Source organism: Canis aureus, chromosome 7 (assembly GCF_053574225.1).
Source record: "Canis aureus isolate CA01 chromosome 7, VMU_Caureus_v.1.0, whole genome shotgun sequence".
NCBI lineage: Eukaryota > Metazoa > Chordata > Mammalia > Carnivora > Canidae > Canis > Canis aureus.
In genome coordinates this window covers 5,348,705-5,371,812 of record NC_135617.1, presented here as the reverse complement: position 1 = coordinate 5,371,812, position 23,108 = coordinate 5,348,705, and the positions used below count along the sequence as shown (strand labels likewise).

Here is a 23,108-nt window from a genome sequence, read left to right as displayed (position 1 = left end):
CGGGCCGGGCGGCTCCCCCCCCCCCGAGGTCCGAGCCCCGCCCCGCCCCGCCCCCCCCCCCGGCCCGCCCTCTGGGTCCCCCGTGCGCGCCCCAGGGCGCGGGGCCGGGCGGCTTCCAACCTCCGAGGCCAGATCCCCGTCCCGGTCCCCGTCCCCGTCCCCGCCCCGCCCCGTCCCGGGGGCCCTCCCCGCCCTCTGGGTCCCCGGTGCGCGCCCCAGGGTGCCGGGCCGGGCGGCTCCCCCCCCCCCCCCGAGGTCCGAGCCCCGCCCCGCCCCGCCCCCGCCCCCCGGCCCGCCCTCTGGGTCCCCCGTGCGCGCCCCAGGGCGCGGGGCCGGGCGGCTTCCAACCTCCGAGGCCAGATCCCCGTCCCGGTCCCCGTCCCCGTCCCCGTCCCCGCCCCGTCCCGGGGGCCCTCCCCGCCCTCCGGGTCCCCCGTGCGCGCCCCAGGGTGCCGGGCCGGGCGGCTCCCCCCCCCCCCCCCGGCCCGTCCTCTGGGTCCCCCGTGCGCGCCCCAGGGCGCGGGGCCGGGCGGCTTCCAACCTCCGAGGTCCGATCCGGGTCCCCGCGCTCCGCCCCGCCTGGCTCCGGGTCCCCCGCCCCCCGCTCTCTGGGTCCCCCGCGCGCGCCCCAGGGCTCCGGGCCGGGCGGGCTCCCAACGTCCGATCCCGATCCCCGCCCGGGACACGCAGGTCCTGGGACTCGGGGGCTGAAGGGCCCTTGGTTTCTGGACTCCGCTCCCGCCCCGGGCAAGGGCCGCTTTCTCAGGGGCCAACAGTTTGAGGGCCAGGACAGGGTCCCCGCGGGCAGAGTCAAGAATGGATCCTGATGACCCTGAGAAGTGACAGGGACTGGCAGGGCTTGTTCACGGTTTTATGTTTCCCAAAAGGGCAAAGGAACTCTCCGGGTAGAGACTCCAGCAGAAGAGTCGGGGCGAGAAACTTGGACTTGAACAGGATTTGAGAAGGAGGGAGAGCCCACTCCAAGGTCCCTCCCTCACCTGCTGGTAGGTTCTGGGTACCTGCCCTCTGTCAGTTAACTGTCAGTGAGAAATTGTGTTTTCAACCCGTTTATGGTGTTTTTCAATGGCCAGAAGTGGTATTTTTTTAATGAGATCAAAATCATAAATAGTTTCCTTTATAATTTGTGACTTTTGTATTTTGTTTAAAAGAATTCTGCTTTACTACCATGAGGTCACAAAAATGTTCTATTTCCTTCTAAAAGTTTTAGCTTTTGGCTTTTCTCATTTAGGTCTTAAATCCACTAGAAGAGATTGGTTTAAGACTGAGATTCAGTTTGGGGTTTTTTCCATACAGATTTAAAAAAAAAAAAATTTGTCCCAGCCCCATTTATTGAATACTCTATCCTTTTCTCTGCATTGCCACCTCATCTCCTATAAAGTTTTTCTTTCTCTGTGGGTTTGTTCTGGGCTCTCTAAATCTTTTCCATCGATCTATTATATCCATGTGTCTTTATTATTGTCGTTTTATACAATCTGCTCCAATTAATCTTTTGCTACTACTCCAAAATAGGTCTTATCAAAGTCACCATGATCTCCATGTTGCCAATTTCAATGGCCAATTCTCAGTCCTTATTTTATTTAATGCCCTCTGTTAAGGAAAAAATATTTTAAAAGGTATAATCATGCCTCTCGTAGAAAAATAAAATGAACAAGTCACTAACTTTATTTTACTCACGAGTTCATAAGGGAACCAATAAGACGTTACAACCTGTTCAAAGAAGAATTCAATGACCCCCACATATAAAGGCAGCAAGGAACGCTAGTATGAATTTATAAATAGAGGCAAAAATAGTCTATCCACCGCACAATTGCATTTCGCCAATTCTATCAGTGCATCAGTTGCATTCCACGAAACACAATTCATTTCCACAGACAAGAGTCATTCACATTATGTTTTCTACAACTTACAACATTGTAAAAATAGTTCAAAAACAATGAAAGATGAAGAGAACCCTAAAGAGTATTCCAAAAAAAAAAAAAAACTTTTTTCCCACCTCAAAGTGTTCCAAAATGTTTACTGGTACCACAATATCAGTTTGTCTTTTTTCTTCAAACATCTTCCTTGGCGTCTGTGCTTCCCCAGTCTGTGATTTTTCATCTCACCTTCCCGCTTGCTGTTCTCTCGGTCACTTAGATCCTCCTCCTTCTCCCGTCTCCTCTAAATGTCAGAGTACCCCCGGCCTCTGAGCTCTTCTCTTTTAACATTCCTCCTCGGTAGCATAATATAGTCCAAGAGTTGGCCAACTACAGCCCACGGACCAAATCTGGTCTGCTACCTGCTTTAGCAAATAAAGTTTTATTGGAACACAGTCACGATCATTCATTCATATACCGTCTATGGCTGCTTTCATCCCGCAATGCCAGACGTCGGTGCTTGTAACAGACTGTATGGTCCACAAAGCCTAAAATATTTACTATCTGGCCCTTTACAGAAAAAGCTTGCCAACCCATGATCTACTGCTGTGGCTTTCAAAACATATATTAATGACTCCCAGATCTATGTGTCCCAGCTGACCTCAGCCCAGGACTCCGGAATCGCTAATACCACCGTCTTCTCCACTTCTCGCCCACAGGTCTACAAACCACCTCAAACTTACCATGGCCACCTTCATTCCCACTCCTCTCCATTTCCCAGCTCAGCAAACGTACCTCTTGCAGCAGTTGCATAGGCCAAAACCCCTGGTGTCTCCACCTGGAGAGACATGAGGAGGTGTCTGAGAAACAAATAACCCTATTTTTTGTCAGCCCCAAATACCTCTACCGTCCTTCTGACAGCCTTTATTTCCTGACCCCCAAATTCCCTCCACCTCCCTTCCAAACTGCTGCTCCCATTTCTCTTTAGCTTTCTCAGGCAACTGCAACTGGTTGCAACGGGCAGCCTGGCAGAACGTTTAAGGATATTTATAAGATTTGGTCCTTCACTTAGTATTTATTTGTGTCTGCTCTGTGTGACGGGGCAAACAGGAGTTCAAGTTGTGATTCCTTATCCTGAAACTTCGACACACACACACACACACACACGAGCCAGGCCCTTAACATTCATTAGCTCATTTACTTCTCACGATGGTCTGAGATCAATGCTGTTCTCATTTTTGTCTTCAGGTAAGAAAAATGAGAGTCCAAGAGAATAAGCAATCTTTTAAGGTTGCCCACACCTGAGTTGCCGAGCCAGATTCCAACCCAGCTCTGTCTTAACTCTGAAACTATCGCTCATAACCATGACACTGGCACTGCTTGTTACCAAAAAAAAAGTGCAGAATTGTGCAGAGTGACCCTTCACATGACCGGATTGGAGACCTGGTGACTTCGAACCACCAGGTTCCCCCACCTGCCTGAGAAGGCCTACACGTGACTCTGCCTTTAGCCCTCAGAGGCTCATCTGGCCCGGTGTTCCAGTCAAAGTCCTTAAAACTCAAAGAAGGAAGTAATTACTCCTGGGTGCGGTAACCTTGAAGGCTTCCAGAAGAATTTGATATTTGATTCAAGATGTGAAGGATAAGGAAATATTGCCAGGCAGGGGCAAGGTAGGAAGTATGTTCCGGTAGAGAAAATAGCCTGAGTAAAACCCCAGATGTAAAAATCCAGGCATGTGTGAGGCCCCAGTGAGAGGCACAGCAGCTGAAGGGTTGAGAGCAGGAGTGCTTTGTGCCCAGCCTCGGGCCTGCCTGGCCCGCACGAAATAATGGGTACGTTTACCTGACCGGCCTTGGAAGGCCCGCTCTCCAATCGACACCCTGATTGTAAATGCCACTTTCATCAATTAAAAACTTTGACCCCTCACCCAAGTCACATCTCTCTGGTATCAAAACGGTTGAATTCAAGTTAACAGTCCTACCTCATAAGGCGGTGGTGAGGTCAAATGAGACATAGCTTCCTGGAAAGGGATTCCAGGTGAATAACTCTTACACACTTTTAACAGTGTGCCTAGGCCATGGTAAGTGCTCGATAAAAGCTAATGCTGGGAGGCCTGGGGGGCTCAGTGGTTGAGCATCTGCCTTTGGCTCAGGTCGTGATCCCAGGATCCTGGGATCGAGTCCCACGTCGGGCTCCCTGCATGGAGACTGCTTCTCCCTCTGCCTTTGTCTCTGCCTCTCTCTGTGTGTCTCTCATGGATTAAATAAATAAATAAATAAATAAATAAATAAATAAATAAATAAATTTTGAAAAGCTAATGCTGTGAAGATAGGCCAAGAAGGATAAGTAGGTTAGAGGCACAGCGCTTGGAAGCTTCAATTTTAGGTTGTGATTACAGAGCATGAGTTAAGGCAGTGAGGAGCCACCGAAGGCTTTGTCCCGTCTAGTGAACAAAATATGTGTTGTGAAAATTGGTCTGATAATGGGGGTGTGACAGAGGGAGGGGGAAGATGGAGAAGGTGGTGGTAGGACAGTCAATTGGGAGGTTGATATATTTGGAGCCCAGTGTTCAGGATACAAATTAAAGAGGTGATAGCAGAAGCAGAACGAAGGGGCTTCCCATTCAAGTGGCAGAGAAGGACGAAAGGCCGCCTTTGGCAACTGGCTGCCTGAGGAGGGCACACACTAGAGGAGCTGAGGAGTCCCCGGGCTCACAAGGCTGAGTGCGGACAGGACGGCGGCCTGGCCTTTGGGGCTCCTCCCTTTCCTCCCTCTCTTCCTCCTCCTCCTCCTCCTCCCTCCCTAGTCCTCTGGGAAAGATGCAAGTTGCTCTGATCCTCTGAGCGGCCTTCCCCTGGTGCATTTGGCTGGCACACCCGCTGAGGGCGCCGGTGGGAGCAGCTTTAAAAGGACTGGTTCATGAACAAGTGCAATATGTCAACAAAGACTCAAGTGACTGAAATGCTTTCCCTCTTATCATAGAAGATAAACAAACAGGATTTGCAGAATGTGCAAGAGTTGAAATAACTGTTGTAGGTCTCTCTTGGAAACCAAAAGTTTTGGCAAAGAACCTTGAGTGTTATATCTGTGTTAGAAATGTAGGGGCACCTGGGTGGCTCAGTCAGTGGAGCATGGGGCTCTCCACTTTGGCTCAGGTCATGATCAGGTCAGGGTGGTGAGATGGAGCCCCGCATGGGCTGTGCTCAGGGTGCAGGCTGTTTGAGATGCTCTCCCTCTCCCCCTTCTCCCTCTAAAATAAATAAATAGATAGATAGATAGATAGATAGATAGATAGATAGATAGATAGATAGATGATAGATCATTTTTTAAAAAGGATTTCAATAAAAAAATGTAGAACATAGCAGAAGATGGATTTCTCCCACTTCATGAGAAAGGTGCAAGGTGTGTGTGTGTGTGTGCATGCGTGTGTGTGTGTGTGTGTATTTACAAGTCTTGTGAGTGAGCTGGACACCAGTGACACCCGGGAAGCAGCTGTGGGTCACAGTGATACTGATCAAAGTAGTCAGAAAGCCAGGAGCCAGTCTGAGGAAGGAAAGAGAGATGTTCCTAGTCCTGCATCTAAAACGTGTCCCTTATGGGGCCGGAATGCTAAGTGGGGCTGCAGAGTAAGGTGCCCGGAACCATCTGCAAGAACCTGCTGTTTAAGCTGCCCAGTCTATGCTGTGTTGTGATGGCAGACCAAGCTGAGAGGTTTGGGCTTCTTTTCAGAAATAGTTTATGCAAAAACAAGCAAAAATAAATATATTAGTTTCCATCGTCCTTTTTTCACACAAATGGTTCTGCAACTCGCCATACTATATCTTGGAGAACAGGTCAAGTCACTAGATTTCTTTTTAAATGGCTGCATGATATTTTTTCATTGCATGAATATCCTGTAGTCCACTTATCCAAACTTCCATTGCTGAACATAATGCCACAATGAATACGGGGGTCCATATAACTTTTCAAATTCATGTTTTCCAGTTAGTGGAATTGCTGGATCATATGGTAGTTCTACTTTTAATTTGGGGGGGGGAACCTCCATATTATTTTCTACAGTGGCAACCCCAATTTACATTCCCACCAACAGTGCACAAGAGTTCCCTCTTCTCCACATCCTCACCAATACTTGTTTGTTTGTTTTTTTTTAAGATTTTAGTTATTTATTCATGAGAGACACAGAAAGAGAGAGAGAGAGGCAGAGACATAGGCAGAGGGAGAAGCAGGCTCCATGCAAGGAGCCCAACACCAGACTTGATCCCAGGACTCCAGGATCACACCCTGGGCCAAAGGCAGGCACTAAACTGCTGAGCCACCCAGGGATCCCCTCACCAACACCTGTTATTTATTATCTTTTTGATACCAGCCACTCTAACAAGTATGAGATAATATCTCACTACAGTTTAATTTGCATTTCCCTGATGATTAGTAGTGTCGAACATCTTATCACGTAGCGGTTCACCTTGTTTTTCTTTAAATAGAACTTCCATATTTCATTTAATTTATTTTTCAGTTATAATGTAAATAGTCTTCCATTACATCTTCTATTTTTATAATCAATAATTTTATATTAAAAAGGCTGTTTATTATGTATGTGTGTATTTTTTTTAACCAAGCCAACTTACTTCCCATATTGTTTGACATCATTTTTCAGGTGACTCTCTTAAATCTTAGTGTGTTTTTTTTTAAGATTTTATTTATTTGATAGAGAGAGAACAAGCAGGGCAAGTGGCAGAGGGAGAGGCAGAGAATCTCAAGCACACTCCATGCCGAGGGGGACACCCAGGAGGGCTTAATCTCACAACCCTGAGATCATGACCTGAGCCAAAACCAAGAGTCAGTAGCTTAGTGGAATGAGCCACCCAGGTGCCCCCATTTTTTATTTACATGTAAGTTTCCATTTTCTTAGGGTGATGATAAATTAGATGGATGGATGGACAGATAGATAAATAGATGGATGAAATGCAGTATTTCAGGGTTAAACAAGAACTGTTATAGAATTAACTGGATGAAAGGTCAGGAATGCCAGCTGGCTCTAGTCTACCCAAATAAATCTTCCAGTATGAACTACCACTGAAAGGATAAAGTATTTTCTAGTTGCCCTCACCCCACATTTCAGGCCACAGATTGGAAACTGAGCACCCACCATCTGGCTGGCTGCCCATTGTAGTAGCTTTGCATTTCTAAGACTGGGAAGGATGTGAAGGGAGGGAAGGAAAAAGGAACCAGAATATATAGGCCTCATCCTACATACCGGCCACAGACCCTAAATGTACGCCACACTTCAAGGGAAGGGTCAGCTAAATGAGTACATGCTATAAACCAGTGGTTCCCTACATGTGGTCCCACAGCAGCGGGACCATCACCTAGGAACTTGTTAGAAATGCAGGTTCTCAGGCCGTACCCTAGACTAGCCGAGCTAGAAGCGTTGAGAAGGACTCAGCAATCTGTGTTCCACACACCCATTCTGAGGCCTATACAAAAAACTATATAAATATTTCTAATGCAAGATGATTCTCTGAGGCAGGTCAGCTTAACTGCTGGAGGGGAATAAAAGTCTCCTCCCATTTAGGAAATCTTGGAAAACACAGAAAAATTTAAAATCAGTACATTCACAATGAGCTGAAGAAGATTGCTGAGTTTCAGGAACTCTTTCTCACATTAATCAAGCCTTTAATATTTGTCTGAGATTTTCTATACACTATATTCTAGAGTATACAGAGTACTATATAGTATATAGATAATATCAATCCTACAGCAGGATCCTGGAATAACAGACTATCACAGCTGCTTGGACCTTGGAGATCATTCTGGAATAACTCATGGTTTTTACAAATAAAGAGACGGTGCTGAGAGAGGCAACTTGGCAAACAGCAAAGTACAAACAAGGTAGATGCTTGTTTGCTTGGATTCGTTCCCATTAGACCACAAGAGGCCCCAAACTATGGTTACCTAATAATGTACCAAACAAAGAACTGGCACAAAAACAGACACATAGATGAATGGAACAGAATAGAGAATCCAGAAGTGGACCCTCAACTTTATGGTCAACTCATATTCGACAAAGGAGGAAAGACTGTCCACTGGAAAAAAGACAGTCTCTTCCATAAATGGTGCTGGGAAAATTGGACATCCACATGCAGAAGAATGAAACTAGACCACTCTCTTGCAACAGACACAAAGATAAACTCAAAATGGATGAAACATCTAAATGTGAGACAAGAATCCATCAGAATCCTAGAGGAGAACACAGGCAACACCCTTTCTGAACTCAGCCACAGTAACTTCTTGCAAGATACATCCACGAAGGCAAGAGAAACAAAAGCAAAAATGAACTATTGGGACTTCATCAAGATAAGAAACTTATGCACAGCAAAGGATACAGTCAACAAAACTCAAAGACAACCTACAGAATGGGAGAAGAGATTTGCAAATGACGTATCAGATAAAGGTCTAGTATCCAAAATCTATAAAGAACGTATTAAACTCAACAGCAAAGAAATAAACAATCCAATCATGAAACGGGCAAAAGACATGATCAGAAATCTCACAGAGGAAGACATAGACCTGGCCAACAAGCACATGAGAAAATGCTCCGCATCACTTGCCATCAGGGAAATACAGATCAAAACCACAATGAGATCCCACCTCACACCAGTGAGAATGGGGAAAATCCACAAGACAGGAAACCACAAATGTTGGAGAGGATGTGGAGAAAGGGGAACCCTCCTACACTGTTGGTGAATGTGACCTGGTGCAGCCACTCTGGAAAACTGTGTGGAGGTTCCTCAAAGAGGTAAAAATAGGCCTGCCCTATGACCCAGCAATTGCACTGCTGGGGATTTACCGCAAAGATACAGATGCAGTGAAATGCCGGGACCCCTGCACCCTGATGCTTATAGCAGCGATGTCCACAGTAGCCACACTGTGGAAGGAGCCTCGGTGTCCATCGACAGATGAATGGATAAAGAAGCTGTGGTCTATGTATACAATGGAATATTCCTCAGCCATTAAAAACGACAAATACCCACCATTTGCTTCGACGTGGATGGAACTGGAGGGTATGATGCTGAGTGAAGTAAATCAATCGGAGAAGGACAAACATTATATGGTCTCATTCATTTGGGGAATATAAAAAATAGTGAAAGGGAATAAAGGGGAAAGGAGAGAAAATGAGTGGGAAATATCAGGGAGGGAGACAGAACATGAGAGACTCCTAACTCTGGGAAACGAACTAGGGAGGGTGGAAGGGGAGGTGGGCGGGGGGTGGGGGTGACTGGGTGATGGGCACTGAGGGGGGCACTTGACAGGATGAGCGCTGGGTGTTATTCTATATGTTGGCAAATAGAACACCAATAAAAAATTTATTAAAAAAATAATAATAATGTACCAAAGTATCACCCATAACTGCCAAATGAAGACGTTCTGGAAGAAGCCAAAGATTCTACGAGAGTAAGATCTTCACCTTTCCAGACCAATGACAACAATCTCTAGATAAACTTGACCAAAGTCATTCTTACAAGCTTTCTCCCTGAGAATGAATTTCAGTTAATGACCAAAATGAGCATGAAGCCCAGCCTTTCTTGGCAAGGCCAGGGGGAGCAGTCTAACTCAAATATTTTCCTCCCAAGTAATTTCACATTAACTTTTTAGGAAAATGCATTTTCTATGTCAACCTTTAAAATAAACACATGTGGGACGGCTGGGTGGCTCAGCGGTTGAGCACCTGCCTTCGGCCCAGGGCGTGACCCCAGTGTCCCAGGATAGGGTCCCACATCAGGTTCCCTGCATGGAGCCTGCTTCTCCCTCTGCCTGTGTCTCTGCCTCTCTCTTTCTCTGTCTCTCATGAATAAATAAACAAAATCTTTAGAAAATAATAAAGTAAAATAAAATTAACATATGCTCTTTGAGGATGCTAGTAAGCATCGAGTTACATTTAGTAATTCCTAAAGTAGTAACAATCATATCAGGCAAGATTTTTTACTTGAAGTTCTGTTTCAACAAATAGCAGGGATACGGCCGATAGATAATTATTTGAAATTAGTCAGTGGCCAAGGCTTAGGTCATTGTTTTGTTCTATGAACGTGTTTTGCTGTTATTGTAACAGTATTTCTGTGTAGGGTCCTTTAGGTGTATGACTGAACTCCTCCATGGAACTTGGACTCCTCCATGAAACTCCAAGAAAGTATAATCATTTTGGAATCATATTCTTGGAAAGAAGCATTAATAAATTAATATGTTTTTACACACAAACTACTTTGCTGATCACTGAGGGCACAACCAGAAAAGCTTAACACAAAGTGCCTGCCTTATAGCTTCATCACCAACAAAACCATTCATCAGACCCATATAGGCAGAATTGAAAGCCAAGAAAGTTCAAAACGAGTTTAAAACCTAATGGTCAGGGCAGCCCGGGTGGCTCAGTGGTTAAGCCCCTGCCTTCAGCCCAGGGCATGATCCTGGAGACCCGGGATCGAGTCCCATGTCGGGCTCCCTGCATGAGCCTGCTTCTCCCTCTCTCTCTCTCTCTCTGTCTCTCATAAAAAAATAAATAAATAAAATCATTAAAAAAAAAAAGGAATGTAACCAAAAAAAAAAAAAACACCTAATGGTCATGTCTTGTTTGTGTCACTAGATGTCCTTTCACCCTCATTTCTATAAAATATTTTCTTCCAGGAGCAACCTTCTCACTCTCTCTTCATCAGGGACAGACCCAGGTTTTGTGGTCTGAAGTTTGAAGTTTCTGTAATTTACAAAAATCACTTCAGAGGATAAAAAATTATTTAGAATGAGAAAAAAAGGTCAATGCATTTTGCATCACAGATTTCAAAAACCGGACAAATGCAAAAAAAAAAATCACAAACTCTCAAAAATTAACCTAATATTTTTATTACTGAATGCTCTGATGCTCTTTATAATCCTTTTATCCTCCATAACATTGTTTGCTGGATCAAACATTACCTGAAAGTAACCACCTCTGGACTTTTCTTAAAAACAAAAAAAAAAGATGTTATTTATGTATTTGAGAGAAAGATAGAACATGAGCAGGAGAAAGGGGAGAGGGAGAAGCAGACTCCCCACCCAGCACGGAGCCCAATGTGGAGCTCAATCAACAGGACACTGAGACCGTGACCTGAGCCAAAGGTAGATGCTCAACTGACTGAGCCACCCAGGTGCCCCCGGACTTTTCTGCTATATAAGCCAATATTTCTCTTTGTTGTCTAAGCTACTCTGAGCTATTTGCAACGCAGAATACTAACTGATACAAAGGTAATGAAAACCTCATAATAAACTTTAAGAATGAATGGATCTCCACTCACAAAAGCACTTGTAAAGCACAGCTAACGAAATATAGAATGATTTGTGCAATCACACAGCAATTGCCTCCGATAGTAGAAAGAGCTTAGAATCACTTGATTTTTAGCACTGTGCGATGAATATGATTATATCACAGAGGATACGTGAGACGATAAAAACACTCCTAAGGTCAGAACAATAAGACAAAAAGATGATTATTGCCTTTACTAAGTACTTATTAATTAGCCCTTAATGGGAAATGGTTACATGACTCCTCTGATGTGGTTGCCTAGAATTAATCATCGCCTAGTACCATTTTGTTTCCAGTGGAATAAAGAAATAATCTATGTAAAGATAGGGGGAAAAGTGGGGAAAAGTTTAATTGGCTAAAAACTGTATTTACTTAAAATCCACGACGTTAGGACATTTGAGAGCAGCAAGCAGGGATCCCTGGGTGGCTCAGTGGTTGAGCGTCTGCCTTCGGCCCAGGGCCTGATCCTGGAGACCCGGGATCGAGTCCCACGTCGGGCTCCCTGCATGGAGCCTGCTTCTCCATCTGCCTGTGTCTCTGCCTCTGTGTGTGTGTGTGTATGTGTGTGTGTCTCAGTAAATAAAAAATCTTTAAAAAAAAAAATAGTTCTTTGGGAGAGTCCCAGCACCTCGGGGTGGGGCCTCAGCCCCTCATCTAGCATGCACCTGCAGGCGTCCCAGGAGGGACCTCATCCACGATCACACCCTGACCTCCTAGCCGGGTGGTGGCTCTCAGCCAATGTTTGTGGAATGAATGCAGGGCCGTCAAAGGAAACTGAAATGCTGAGTAAAGGCTCCCCGTTCGGCTGGGCTTCTTTGGTTTCCCAAGACAGCTCACCAGCCCGCCTTGCCAGTAGGCACGATGGTCTTTACTTGCCAATTCACTTACCTTCCATGCCGCAGCTTTGATCAGCTGTCCTCCATCGTAGGCAAAACTTCTCACTCACCCCTGGTGTGACTGCCTTCAGCCCCCAGCCCCTCAGTCTCAGATGACGCTTCTTTTTGCACCGAGGACATAGTGGAGAGAAATTAGTAAAAGTCTTATCTACACTCGCAGCACCACATCTACCCACTGTCCCGCCTTAGGCCTACACACTCTGCTTTCTCGCTGCTGTGAAGGACAGCCTCTGTTCTAGCTCAGGCCCCAGCCCTGCAACGCGTGAGCTGGGGCCCCATCTCTTCTTACCTCCCCAGGGTCATCAGCTATGCAGTTGTCTCCTCTCGCCCCCTGCATTTCCCTCTCCGCTTGGGATCTCTCATCTGCATACAAGAACGTCCCAGTATCTTGATCTTAGCATCCTCACTCCCTGGTTTCCTCCTGTCTTGATGGCTCAGTGTTTTTTCCTGGATCTTTTTCTTCTTCCTGACCTCTAAATGTTGGCATGCTCTGAGTCCATGGACCTCTTCTCATTCTGCACTCACACTCTCACGGGTCTCATAGTTTTATTTTTATTTATTTATTTAGATTTTATTTTATTTATTCATGAGAAACACACAGAGGGAGAGGCAGAGACACAGGCAGAGGGAGAAGCAGGCTCCATGCAGGGAGCCCGATGCAGGACTCGATCCTGGGTCTCCAAGATCACGCCTTGAGCCAAAGGCAGATGCTCAACCGCTGAGCCACCCAGGCGTCCAGGGTCTCATAGTTTTAAATACGATCCTCAAACTTGTGACTCCTGGGATCTCCGGCCCTGAGCTTTTCCCTGGACTCCCAATTTCTCCACATCTCCACCGGGAAACCTGATGGGTGTTGAACCTTCATTTTCCAAACCAGAATTTGTGATGATTGATCTTCTCCCTAAAGCTGCTCATCCCCCTGTGTCCTGTATCTTAGTGAACAGTACCATCAACCTCTTAATTATGTAGACCCCAAACTTGAGAATCTCTCTGACTCTTCATTTCCTCTCACATACTACACCTTAGCATCAGCAAATCACATTACCTCTACCTCCAAGAGGTACCCCATTCCAACCACTTGTCACCACCACCCTTGCCACTCCCCTGGGCGACTGAAACGGTCTCTCAACCGATTTTCCTGCTTCCATTCTTGTTCACTGACCCCAGTGTATTCACAACACAACCGCCAGAGTGATGCTTTGGAGATATGGGAATGGGTCCCTTAAAGAAACTCATAAGGGGATATGTACTAGAAATGTTATTGTTGTGATAGAGGAAAATTGGGAACAAACTGTCAATGGAAAAATATACCTCGGCATATTCCTATAGCAGGGTACCGGGCAATGGGGGGAAATGAGGGAGATCCACATGGGAGCTACAGAAAGGTCTTGAAAACATATTGCTGTATGACAAAGGCAGTTTGGGAAAGTGTTTAAACAAATTATGGTCCATCCATACCATGATAATGAAAAGGTAAAACAATATGTGCTAAATGGGAGGATGTTGGGGCGCCTGGACAGCTCAGCCTGTGGAGTGTCCCACTCTTGGTTTCAGCTCAGGTCATGATCTCGTGGGTTGTGAGATTGAGCCCACGTTCGAGCTCCACACTTAGCAGGGAGTCTGCTTGGGATTCTCTCTCCCTCTCTCTCTGCCTCCCCCCTCCCCCGACTCGTGCACACATGCATGCACGTGCTCTCTCTCTCTCTCTCTCTCTCTCTCTCTCATGCATGGATGCTCTCTTTCTAAAATAAATAAACAAATATTTTAAAAAATGAAAAAATGCTCATGATATATTGTGAAAAAGTAAACAGGAGGATTCTTTTTGCCTACCAGAAATGTCTTTTAATAAAAGGAATACATATATGTGCTTAAATATATAAGGAATATCTCTGGAAGGAATACCCAAAGAATGGATAAACTGGTCTCTTCTGGGGAATAGAACGTGAGGGTTAGATGAAGAGGGGGACATCTATTTTTTACTTTATACTTGGGTGCTGCAAAAATCTTATCAAGAGTATGTGTGTTCTTTGATAGCCATATTATTAATCCTGAGGAGCCACACCCACCTTGCTTCTTGTCTGCTTACATACTTCCAGTCCAGCTCTGTGGATGCATAACTGTGTGTCTAACAAGTATTCACCTGGATTTATGTAGCCATTTTGCAGGAAACTGCCTCAGGACCAGCATGTGGTTAGGACTGTTCATCTCCCATTTAAATGCTGCCGCATAACACTTCCAGCTGGCAGGTGGGCTCACAGGAGCTGATTTAAGCATTAAAAAAGACTTGGAAAGTTTTGGCTTTTACTGGGTTCTGAGCACTTCTTTTCTTCCCAGTATATTCAAAAGGCAAAATCCTGCCTCTTTTTCTTCTGCTCTTCCAAATAGGTAAGTGCTCTCTGTATTCTATGGTGTGAGCACAGCACAGAGAAACAACCTGTACATTCCATACAATTAATCTGTACCCATAATGGTAGCAGGAAAAGAAGAGCAGCAATCACACAGTAGAAAATGATTGCAGACTGCTTTATTATAGATTCAATTCTCTGGACACCCCTCCCCCTACAAAACAACCAAAAATGCTAGATGACATTATTTAAGTGTTTTAATTGATCCAAATCTAAACATATGACAAAATGTTAAATTGGGAGTTTTGAGTGAGGCACCAACATGCAATAAATATCAGACACAAAGCAAGTTGTGAGACAGACCAAGATGAAGATGTTCATCACAGATGGCCGAGAATATGATACACTGAAGACACAAAACAGAGCAGTGACTTTCCACCTGGAGCCCCCCGGTGGGCTTGTAGGAAGATTTCCTTGGTGAGGTCTATGAGGAGTGACGGCCCCTCTCCCAAGTCTAGTAAGAGGAGCTTCCAGAAAACCTTTTAGTTTGATATGTGTTCCCAGAAATTGAGACACAGAGGACAGGTGTCTCATGGGTGAGGAAGCTAAAGGTAGAAGCCTGGGGCAACAGGGCACAAAAGTGGGGTGGTTTTGCCTCACAATGAAGCTGCATCCTGAAATTTGTATGGAAACATGAAGCACCAGAAAAGCCAAAAATCTTTGGAAAAAAAAAAACAAAAACAAAAGCCAAAAATCTTTGGAAAAAACAAACAAACAAACAAACAGACTTGTATTCTCTGATTTCAAGATTTATTATAAAGCTACAGTAATTAAGACAGTGCATGTTGGCATAAAGGTAAACAAACAGAGCAGCTAGGCAGAAAGCCCAAAAACAGATTTTTTTTTATACTTTATTTTGAGATTTATTTATTTTTAGAGCATGCATGCACATGGAGGGGAGGGGCAGAGAGAGAGGGAGAGAGAATCTCAAGCTGACTGTGCTGAGCATGGACCTCCACACGGGGCTTGATCTCACGACCCTAAGATCACAACCTGAGCCAAAACCAAGAGTTGGACCATTTAATCGACTGAGCCACCCAGGTGCCATACGTTGAAATATTTTTAATAGTTCCATCTGAATAAGAGAATTATGGATAATCTTTATTTTCTTTTGGTTTATATCTGTTTTTTAGACTGTACATGTAGGTAATAAGATTTTTTTATAGGCATTAATAATAGGGGAAGTGAGAAGGGGTGAGCAGAATGTAGAAAACTACATTTTCTGCTCATTTTTTTGTAAACCTAAAACTGCTCTTAAAAACAGAGTGTTATTTTTTTGAAGGCTGTTCAGATAACAGCCTCATGGCCTACAGCCTTTTTATTTATTTGTTTATTTATTTATTATAATAAATTTATTTTTTATTGGTGTTCAATTTGCCAACTTACAGAATAACACCCAGTGCTCATCCCGTCAAGTGCCCCCCTCAGTGCCCATCACCCATTCACCCCACTCCCCGTCCTCCTCCCCTTCCACCACCCCTAGTTCGTTTCCCAGAGTTAGGAGTCTTTATGTTCTGTTTTCCTTTCTGATATTTCCCACACACTTCTTCTCTCTTCCCTTATATTCCCTTTCACTATTATTTATATTCCCCAAATGAATGAGAACATACGTTTGTCCTTCTCCGATTGACTTGCTTCACTCAGCATAATATCCTCCAGTTCCATCCACGTTGAAGCAAATGGTGGGTATTTGTCATTTCTAATGGCTGAGGAATATTCCATTGTATACATAGACCACAGCTTCTTTATCCATTCATCTTTCGATGGACACCGAGGCTCCTTTATACTTTATACTGTCAGAAACAGATTTATATTCATAGAGTCAATCATCTTTTGACAAAAATCCCAAAGCATTTCAATGGGAAAAGGATAATATGTTCAACAATTGGTGCTTGCATAATTGGACGGTCATATGGAAAAAAAAAAAAACAGAGGGAGGGGGAGAGAGAAAGATGATCTATCTATAAAAAAATTAAGTTGAAATGGATCAAAGACATGCACATAAAACTATATAAATTCTAAAAGATAACTGTACTAGCGATCTTTTGCTAAGTAACAATATTTCCACCAACTTAGTGGCTTTGGACAACACACATTTGATATTTCACGATTTCTGTGGGTCAGGAGTCCAGGCATCAGGGTAGTGAGTCCTCTGCTCCAGGTCTTAGAAGGCTGCAGTCCCATTCAAGACCCCACTGGGGCAGTTACTGGCAGAGGTCAGTTTCCTGCAGTTGTAGAACTGAGGGCTTCAACATTTTACTGGCTATTGGTCAGAAGCTGCCCTTAGCTCCTAGACGCCACCCACAGTTCCTTACAAGGGAAGGGGGGGGGTCCACAACCGAATACTTGCATCCTCAAAGCCAGAGAGAAAGAGACCCCAGCAAATTTGATGTTGAAATAATAAGTCGCATAACCACGTAATCACACATAATCACACACATCTCATCAGTTTTGCCATATTCTATTGATCGGAAACGTAGAATAATGTATGTAATCTCTACCGTTATTTATAGATGGGGATAACTATCAAATGTTTTAAGTGAGTGTGTTTTAACAATGAGCAGATAATTAAAATGTCAGAAATGCTTTCTGTGGTGGGTGTCTCATCTACAAAAACGTCATGATTCCTTTCAACTCCTGCTCCTTTTCTGTACGAGTGACCCCCTCAAATGTACATGCTGTGAGGTGCCCCAGCAATGACCATCTTTTCCCTTGAATGAACTTCCCCCAAAACAAATCTGATGAGTAACTGAGGCCAGAGCATCTTCTGAATTCCTATTATAATCCATCTGCCACCAGAGGGCACAGCGTGACTGTGGATCCCGGACGGAATAGCCGTGGGCATTACCCGCTGGACACGCTGTGCTTCAGTAGCTGTTTTCATTTGAATATTGTTCTTATATACTTGAATTAATCTTATTCTTTAAAGCAACTGAAAACAGGTTATGTCCACCATTTCCTTCTGGGGCATCTTTTCTCAGGCTATAACTGGTTGAGTACAAACTTAGCATCATTCTTCTCTGTTTAAAATAGTGATTCATCTCCTTTCCTGGAGTTATTTCCTGTAGGGCCTTAAGAGGCCTTCTAGCTCCAAATCACTGTACATTCCCAGTTCTTGTCATGTTTCCTGCAGGCCATCAAGTTCATGGGTTTTATTATAGCCTTGCAAATTAGTAGAAAAAATTTACTAGCCCATAAACATTTTATCAGCCTCATCTTGTTCCTGGGGGTAGATTGGTAACAAAATAGCTGAAAGCATCGCATCGCATCGCTATGCATAAGTTACTCAGCTATGAAACCGATGATTGTTACGCAACCCATTTCTGACTTTTTATTTCCTCTTCGCCAAGGGTTTCACTGTACAGTGGATACGGCCATGAATGTGACCAAATAAACCTGTGACCCAACACTGCGTGCAATCTGTGGCATGCGTAGCAAAAGCGACACATCTACAGATGGATTTCATTGGCAAATGGAAATCACCCTCCCCTGAAAAGTCTCACTGGCCTCTGCTCAAGAGAATGACTTGCCAGAGCATGCCAGTTCTCTCCTCCTCCTCCTCCTCCTCCTTGTCCCTCTGCTCCCCCTACGCTGCACCCAGATGCCCAGAGGGAGCGTGGGCAGGACCTTGGCACGCTATTTTACAAAGGTTTCTGATCTCTGGAGCGAGATGGATGTTTCCACATTCAGGAAGCTGGCACCCAGGTGGTGTGGTGCAGTGGCCCAAGCCCCTGTCTACATTTATCCATTTGCAAAGTCACACGCATTTCTTTGTGGCTGCTACTCCCTTTTTCAGCTGAGACTTGGGGTCAGCCGGACTGAACACCATTGAGGATAAATATCCTTACCCCTATATTCTGGGAAGGCCTGCCCCTTTCTATCAAAGTAACTGTGGTTCTACATCCTTCTCTTTCACAACAGTTATGGCTCCGCCCACTCACACTGGTCCACCATCCAGCGTGGGGTGGCGGATGAGCCACACCATAATTAATAATGCAGGCAGAGGCACCACAAGAGAGAAACAGTGCCCCCGTGGGCAGGAAGGCAGGCGAAGACAACCATGGAGAAGTGGCCGGTCCTTTTTCAACCATCAGGACTTCTTCCCTCCTAGGTCAAGGCTCTGAGTAAGTCAGGGGGAGTCTGACTGGCCTCATCATTGGGCATTGGCTCCTGATTTGAGCTCTGACCCATCAGCAGAGGGAGTTGGTAAGGAAAGTGGACAGCTGGCAGCAATAGGATAGGGTGATAGGATCCCCAGTGGTTCCTAGTCCTGGGCTGCCAAGCAGAATGTGAGGATGTTGACAGCATGAATTTCAAGACAGACTTCAGGACCATATTTTCCCAATGAATGTTCTGAGAGAGGTTAAGAGATGTCCTGTGAAAAATAGAGTTTCACAAAGTTTTTTCACTGTAGGATTTCTCAGAGTCTTTCATAGACCAAAATTTATATCTCCCTAAGGGAGAGATTATTTTACCACAAAACCTGTTTTTGAAATTATGTCATACAAACCTAGTGTTTTAAGTTGCACACCAGGGAACTGTTTCTCTAGTCATCTAATTTGGACCAATTACTCTAAAAGAAAAAAATGTGGACAGCTACATGCAAAAGAATGAAACTGGACCACTTTCTAACACCATACACAAAAATTATATCGAAATGAATTAAAGACCTAAATGTGAGACCTGAAACAATAAAAATCGTAGGAGAGAGCACATGTAGTAATTTCTCCGACAGGAGCCATTTTTGTTGAAAACTCAACGTTTTTCTAGATATGTCTCCTCGTAGCAGGGGAAATAAAAGCAAAATTAAACTGTTGGGAACTGCATCAGAATAAAAAGCTTCTGTGCAGCAAAGGAAACAATCAACAAAATGAAAAGACAACGTACTGAATAGAAGATATTTGCAAACAATAGATCTGATAAAGGGCTAGTATCCAAAATACATAAAGAAGTTATACAACTCAACACCATAAAAGCAAATCATCCAATTAAAAATGAGCAGAAGACAGGAACAGACATTTCTCCTAAGAAGACATCCAGATGGTCAACAGACACATGAAAAGATGCTCAACACCACTCATCATCAGGAAAATACAAGTCAAAACCACCATGAGATAGCAGCTGACACCTGTCAGAATGGCTAAAATCAAAAACACAAGAAACAGCGAGTGTTGGTGAGGATGTGGAGAAAAAGGAACCCTGGTACTCTGCTGGTAGGAATGCAGAATGGTGCAGCCACTGTGGAAAATGGTATGGACGTTCCTCAAAAAAATTAAAAATAGAATTACTATATGATCCAGTAATTCCACCACCGGGTATTTACCCAAAGACTGTGAGAACAGTAATTCAAGAAGATACATGCACCCCTATGTTTATTGCAGCATTATTTACAATAGCCTAATTACAGAAGCAAGTGTCAGCTGGGCAAGTGTCCAGTGATAGATGAATAAAGATGTCAATACTATTCAGCCATAAAAAAAGAATGAAATCTTGCCATTTGCAACAACATGGATGGATCTAGAGGGTATAATGCTAAGTGAAATAAATCAGTCAGAGAAAGACAAATACCATATGATTTCACGCACGTGGAATTTAAGAAACAAAGCAAACAAACAAAAAGACAAACAAAAAACTGACTCTTTAATACAGAGAACAAAATGGTGGTTACCAGAATGGAAGTGGGTGGGACGATGGGGGAAATAGGTGAAAGGGATTAAGACACACTTATCATGATGAGCACTGAGTAATGTATAGAATTGTTGAATCACCATACTGTACACTTGAAACTAATATAACACTACATGTTAATTATACTGGAATTAAAATAAAAATAAATAAATTTATTTTAATTTAAGAATGACAATGTATTATTCCTTAATAAATAAGAGCAAAAATGTTTTTTTGTGTATGACCAAAAACTAAGATTGAGGAATACCTCTAGGGTGTTTTAGGGGGTTGGAAGTGGCACTATCACTGTACATTTGCAAATACCTAGGGTTCTAGTGAAGGACACAAAAATTATTTTTCATGCAGCTGCATCTTTATTTCAACAAGCTCTTAATGCTTCTCAGATGTCACCTTGTGAGAATCCCCAAGCTCTAAGAACTGGTTAGAGGTAGACTGGCTCATGGTGTGATAAATTGATAAATGCAGAGGCTCAATGTTCTTTAGGCAGGCTCCGAAGTCTTGATATCTCAGGAAGACATACCCAGCAATTATCTATTCCTAGTGAGGTACAAGATGTCGCCCTTGCTAAAAGTCATAGTCTGGACTATTCCCCCATATCTCAATCAATACAAGTTGATGACTGAACAAAGCTAAATTGATTATAAGGAAGCAAGTTGTGAGCAAATAAAATCCCAGGAAAACCTGAAATAAACACGTAACTTGGTGTTGCTACCATCGTCTTACATAATTGCTATGGTAACAGATGAGATGCGGATGCAAGAAAATGTTTTGACTGGGTCCTTTTGCAGGTTAGGTAGTGTTCTCTACTCATCTACAAGGCTTCCATGAGTCCCGCTGATTTTGCTCTGCTCTGCGCCATAAGGGTGGTGATGAAGGACGGTGTCCTTAGAGCATGTCTGAGGAAGTAGGCACTGCCAAGAATTATTGTCTGAATTCCAAATAGAGGAAACCAACCATCAGTGTTCAGGGCTCAAGAATAAATGACAGGGACACCTGGGTGGCTCAGCGGTTGAGCGTCTGCCTTTGGCTCAGGGTGTGATCCTGGAGACCCAGGATCGAGTCCCACATCAGGCTCCCTGGATGAAGCCTGCTTCTCCCTCTGCCTGTGTCTCTACCTCTCTCTCTCTCTCTCTCTCTCTCATGAAAGAATAAATAAAATCTTTAAAAAAAAAAAAAGGATAAATGACAGTAACTCAGTGCATATCTAATTGGGTTCACATGATCTAGCCACAAACCTATAGACACTTGTGCCTATAGAAACCCCTCCAGAGTGTCCTGTATGAGCACTTGTGTCAAACTGGCCCAAAAGGTAACCTGCAGAGCTCTGACCTGGTACAAAACTCAGCCATCTATTCTGAGAAATTAAAGTCTGATTTCAAGATGAAAAAAAAAAAGAAACTGAGAAAGAAAGAAAGAAAGAAAGAAAGAAAGAAAGAAAGAAAGAAAGAAAAAGAAGAAGAAGAAAGAAAGAAAGAAAGAAAGAAAGAAAGAAAGAAAGAAAGAAAGAAAGAAAGAAAGAAAGAAAGAAAGAAGAAAGAATCCTTAATCTCCTCCAGAAACCTAGGGAGAGGGAGGAGGTGCATACCAATACTCGCGGCCACACGGAGAGAGGACTTAAATGGCCCGAGAAAAAAATGTGTCATTCTAAGTGGAGAAGAAAACGGCTATTGTCTAACACTTAAATCAAAAATACTGTATAAACAGCTAACAGCTGTTTTTCAGCCTTTGCTTTTTAGAGCAAAAGCCAATAAAAGAAAAGACATACTCTTTCAAATGTGGTTTTTGTTCAGAGCCCAGATTTTCTACAACTAATTTCCAACCCAGAAGTAGGTCCTGTTTTGGATCTTCTTGTTTTGAAGACTAGAGAGAATGACAAAGCTTAGCGTGGCACCATAGATCCAGAGGGGGGCCGAGCCAAAGGGACTTGCCATTCCAAGGGGAAGGCATATACCTGTCAGAGGGAATTTTAGTATTAAAAACCAGAAACCAGTACCCTCAAAACCCCTCAGTAAGTGGATATTGTAAGGAAGAAACATTAACATTGCACACAGAAGTAGGAATAGGTGCGTGTCTCTGAGGTATTGTTTGATTTCAGGGCCCTTAACTACAAAAGCATCAAGGAGAGTAAATGACATGGTTCGTTCTTTCCTCGTCCACGTAAGAAAGCCACCTGATAAGACCTGGAGGACTCTAATGAGCACTCATCTTGTAAATAAGGAAATTACAGGGGACTTTTAAAAGGGATATTCATATGAAAAATTACTAGCTAAGTCTTATAATTATGAAACCAGAGGAATAAAATAACAGTGAGGCAAGGCCTGGTTTATAAACAGAGACTCAAAGATAAGGCCTTACTTATTCCCTCTTGGTGCCTCTGTTAATGCTGTTTACTCCACCCTGAATACCACCTTCAGTCCCCTAAAAGAAATCTTTCTCTTTTTTTAAAGATTTTATTTATTTATTCATGAGAGTCACAGAGAGAGAGGCGGAGACATATAAGCAGAGGGAGAAGCAGGCTCCCTGTGGGGAGCCCTATGCGGGACTCGATCCCAGGATCCTGGGATCACGACCTGAGCCAAAGGCAGACGCTCAACTGCTGAGCTACCCAGGTGCCCCAGGAAATCTTATACCTACTTTGGGTATCAGTTCTTCACTCATCTCTAACTTTTTTTATTATATATATGTGAGATATGTATACACACATCCATGTATATGAAGAGTAACAGAGAGAGCTTTGAAACTTTCTCTCATAACTTTATTTTTTTTAAGATTTTGTTTATTTGAGAGAGAGAGAGGCATAGAGAGACACAGAGACAGCAAGAGAGAACACCAGTGGGAAGGAGAGAGAGAAGCAGACTCCCCGCTGAGCAGGGAGCCCGATGAGGGGCTCCATCCCAAGACCAAGACCATGGGGTCA

At 43.9% G+C, this 23,108-nt stretch overlaps 1 protein-coding gene and 1 long non-coding RNA gene across 9 annotated transcripts in view; one reads left to right on the top strand and one right to left on the bottom strand.

The window, feature by feature from the left end:
- Window positions 1–23,108, bottom strand: part of SLC22A16 (solute carrier family 22 member 16) — a 68,906-nt gene that overhangs the window by 40,846 nt on the left and 4,952 nt on the right. For 2 of the 8 annotated variants that reach the window (XM_077902764.1, XM_077902765.1), the window contains exons 2-4: window positions 16,114–16,296; window positions 12,091–12,199; window positions 2,670–2,712 (exon numbers count right to left, since the gene is read on the bottom strand). In XM_077902764.1, coding sequence (XP_077758890.1) covers window positions 2,670–2,712; window positions 12,091–12,097 — 50 coding nt within the window. In that variant the 5' untranslated portion in view covers window positions 12,098–12,199; window positions 16,114–16,296. Of the gene's footprint in view, window positions 1–2,014; window positions 2,300–2,617; window positions 2,713–10,479; window positions 10,618–12,090; window positions 12,200–16,113; window positions 16,297–23,108 lie in introns of those variants that run through there. The other 6 variants (XM_077902771.1, XM_077902772.1, XM_077902769.1 and 3 more) reach the window with 6 other exon arrangements.
- LOC144316993 (uncharacterized) lies at window positions 589–3,800 on the top strand. The gene is made up of 2 exons (XR_013382835.1): window positions 589–1,004; window positions 3,123–3,800. It is a non-coding gene; the product is annotated as an uncharacterized LOC144316993 (long non-coding RNA).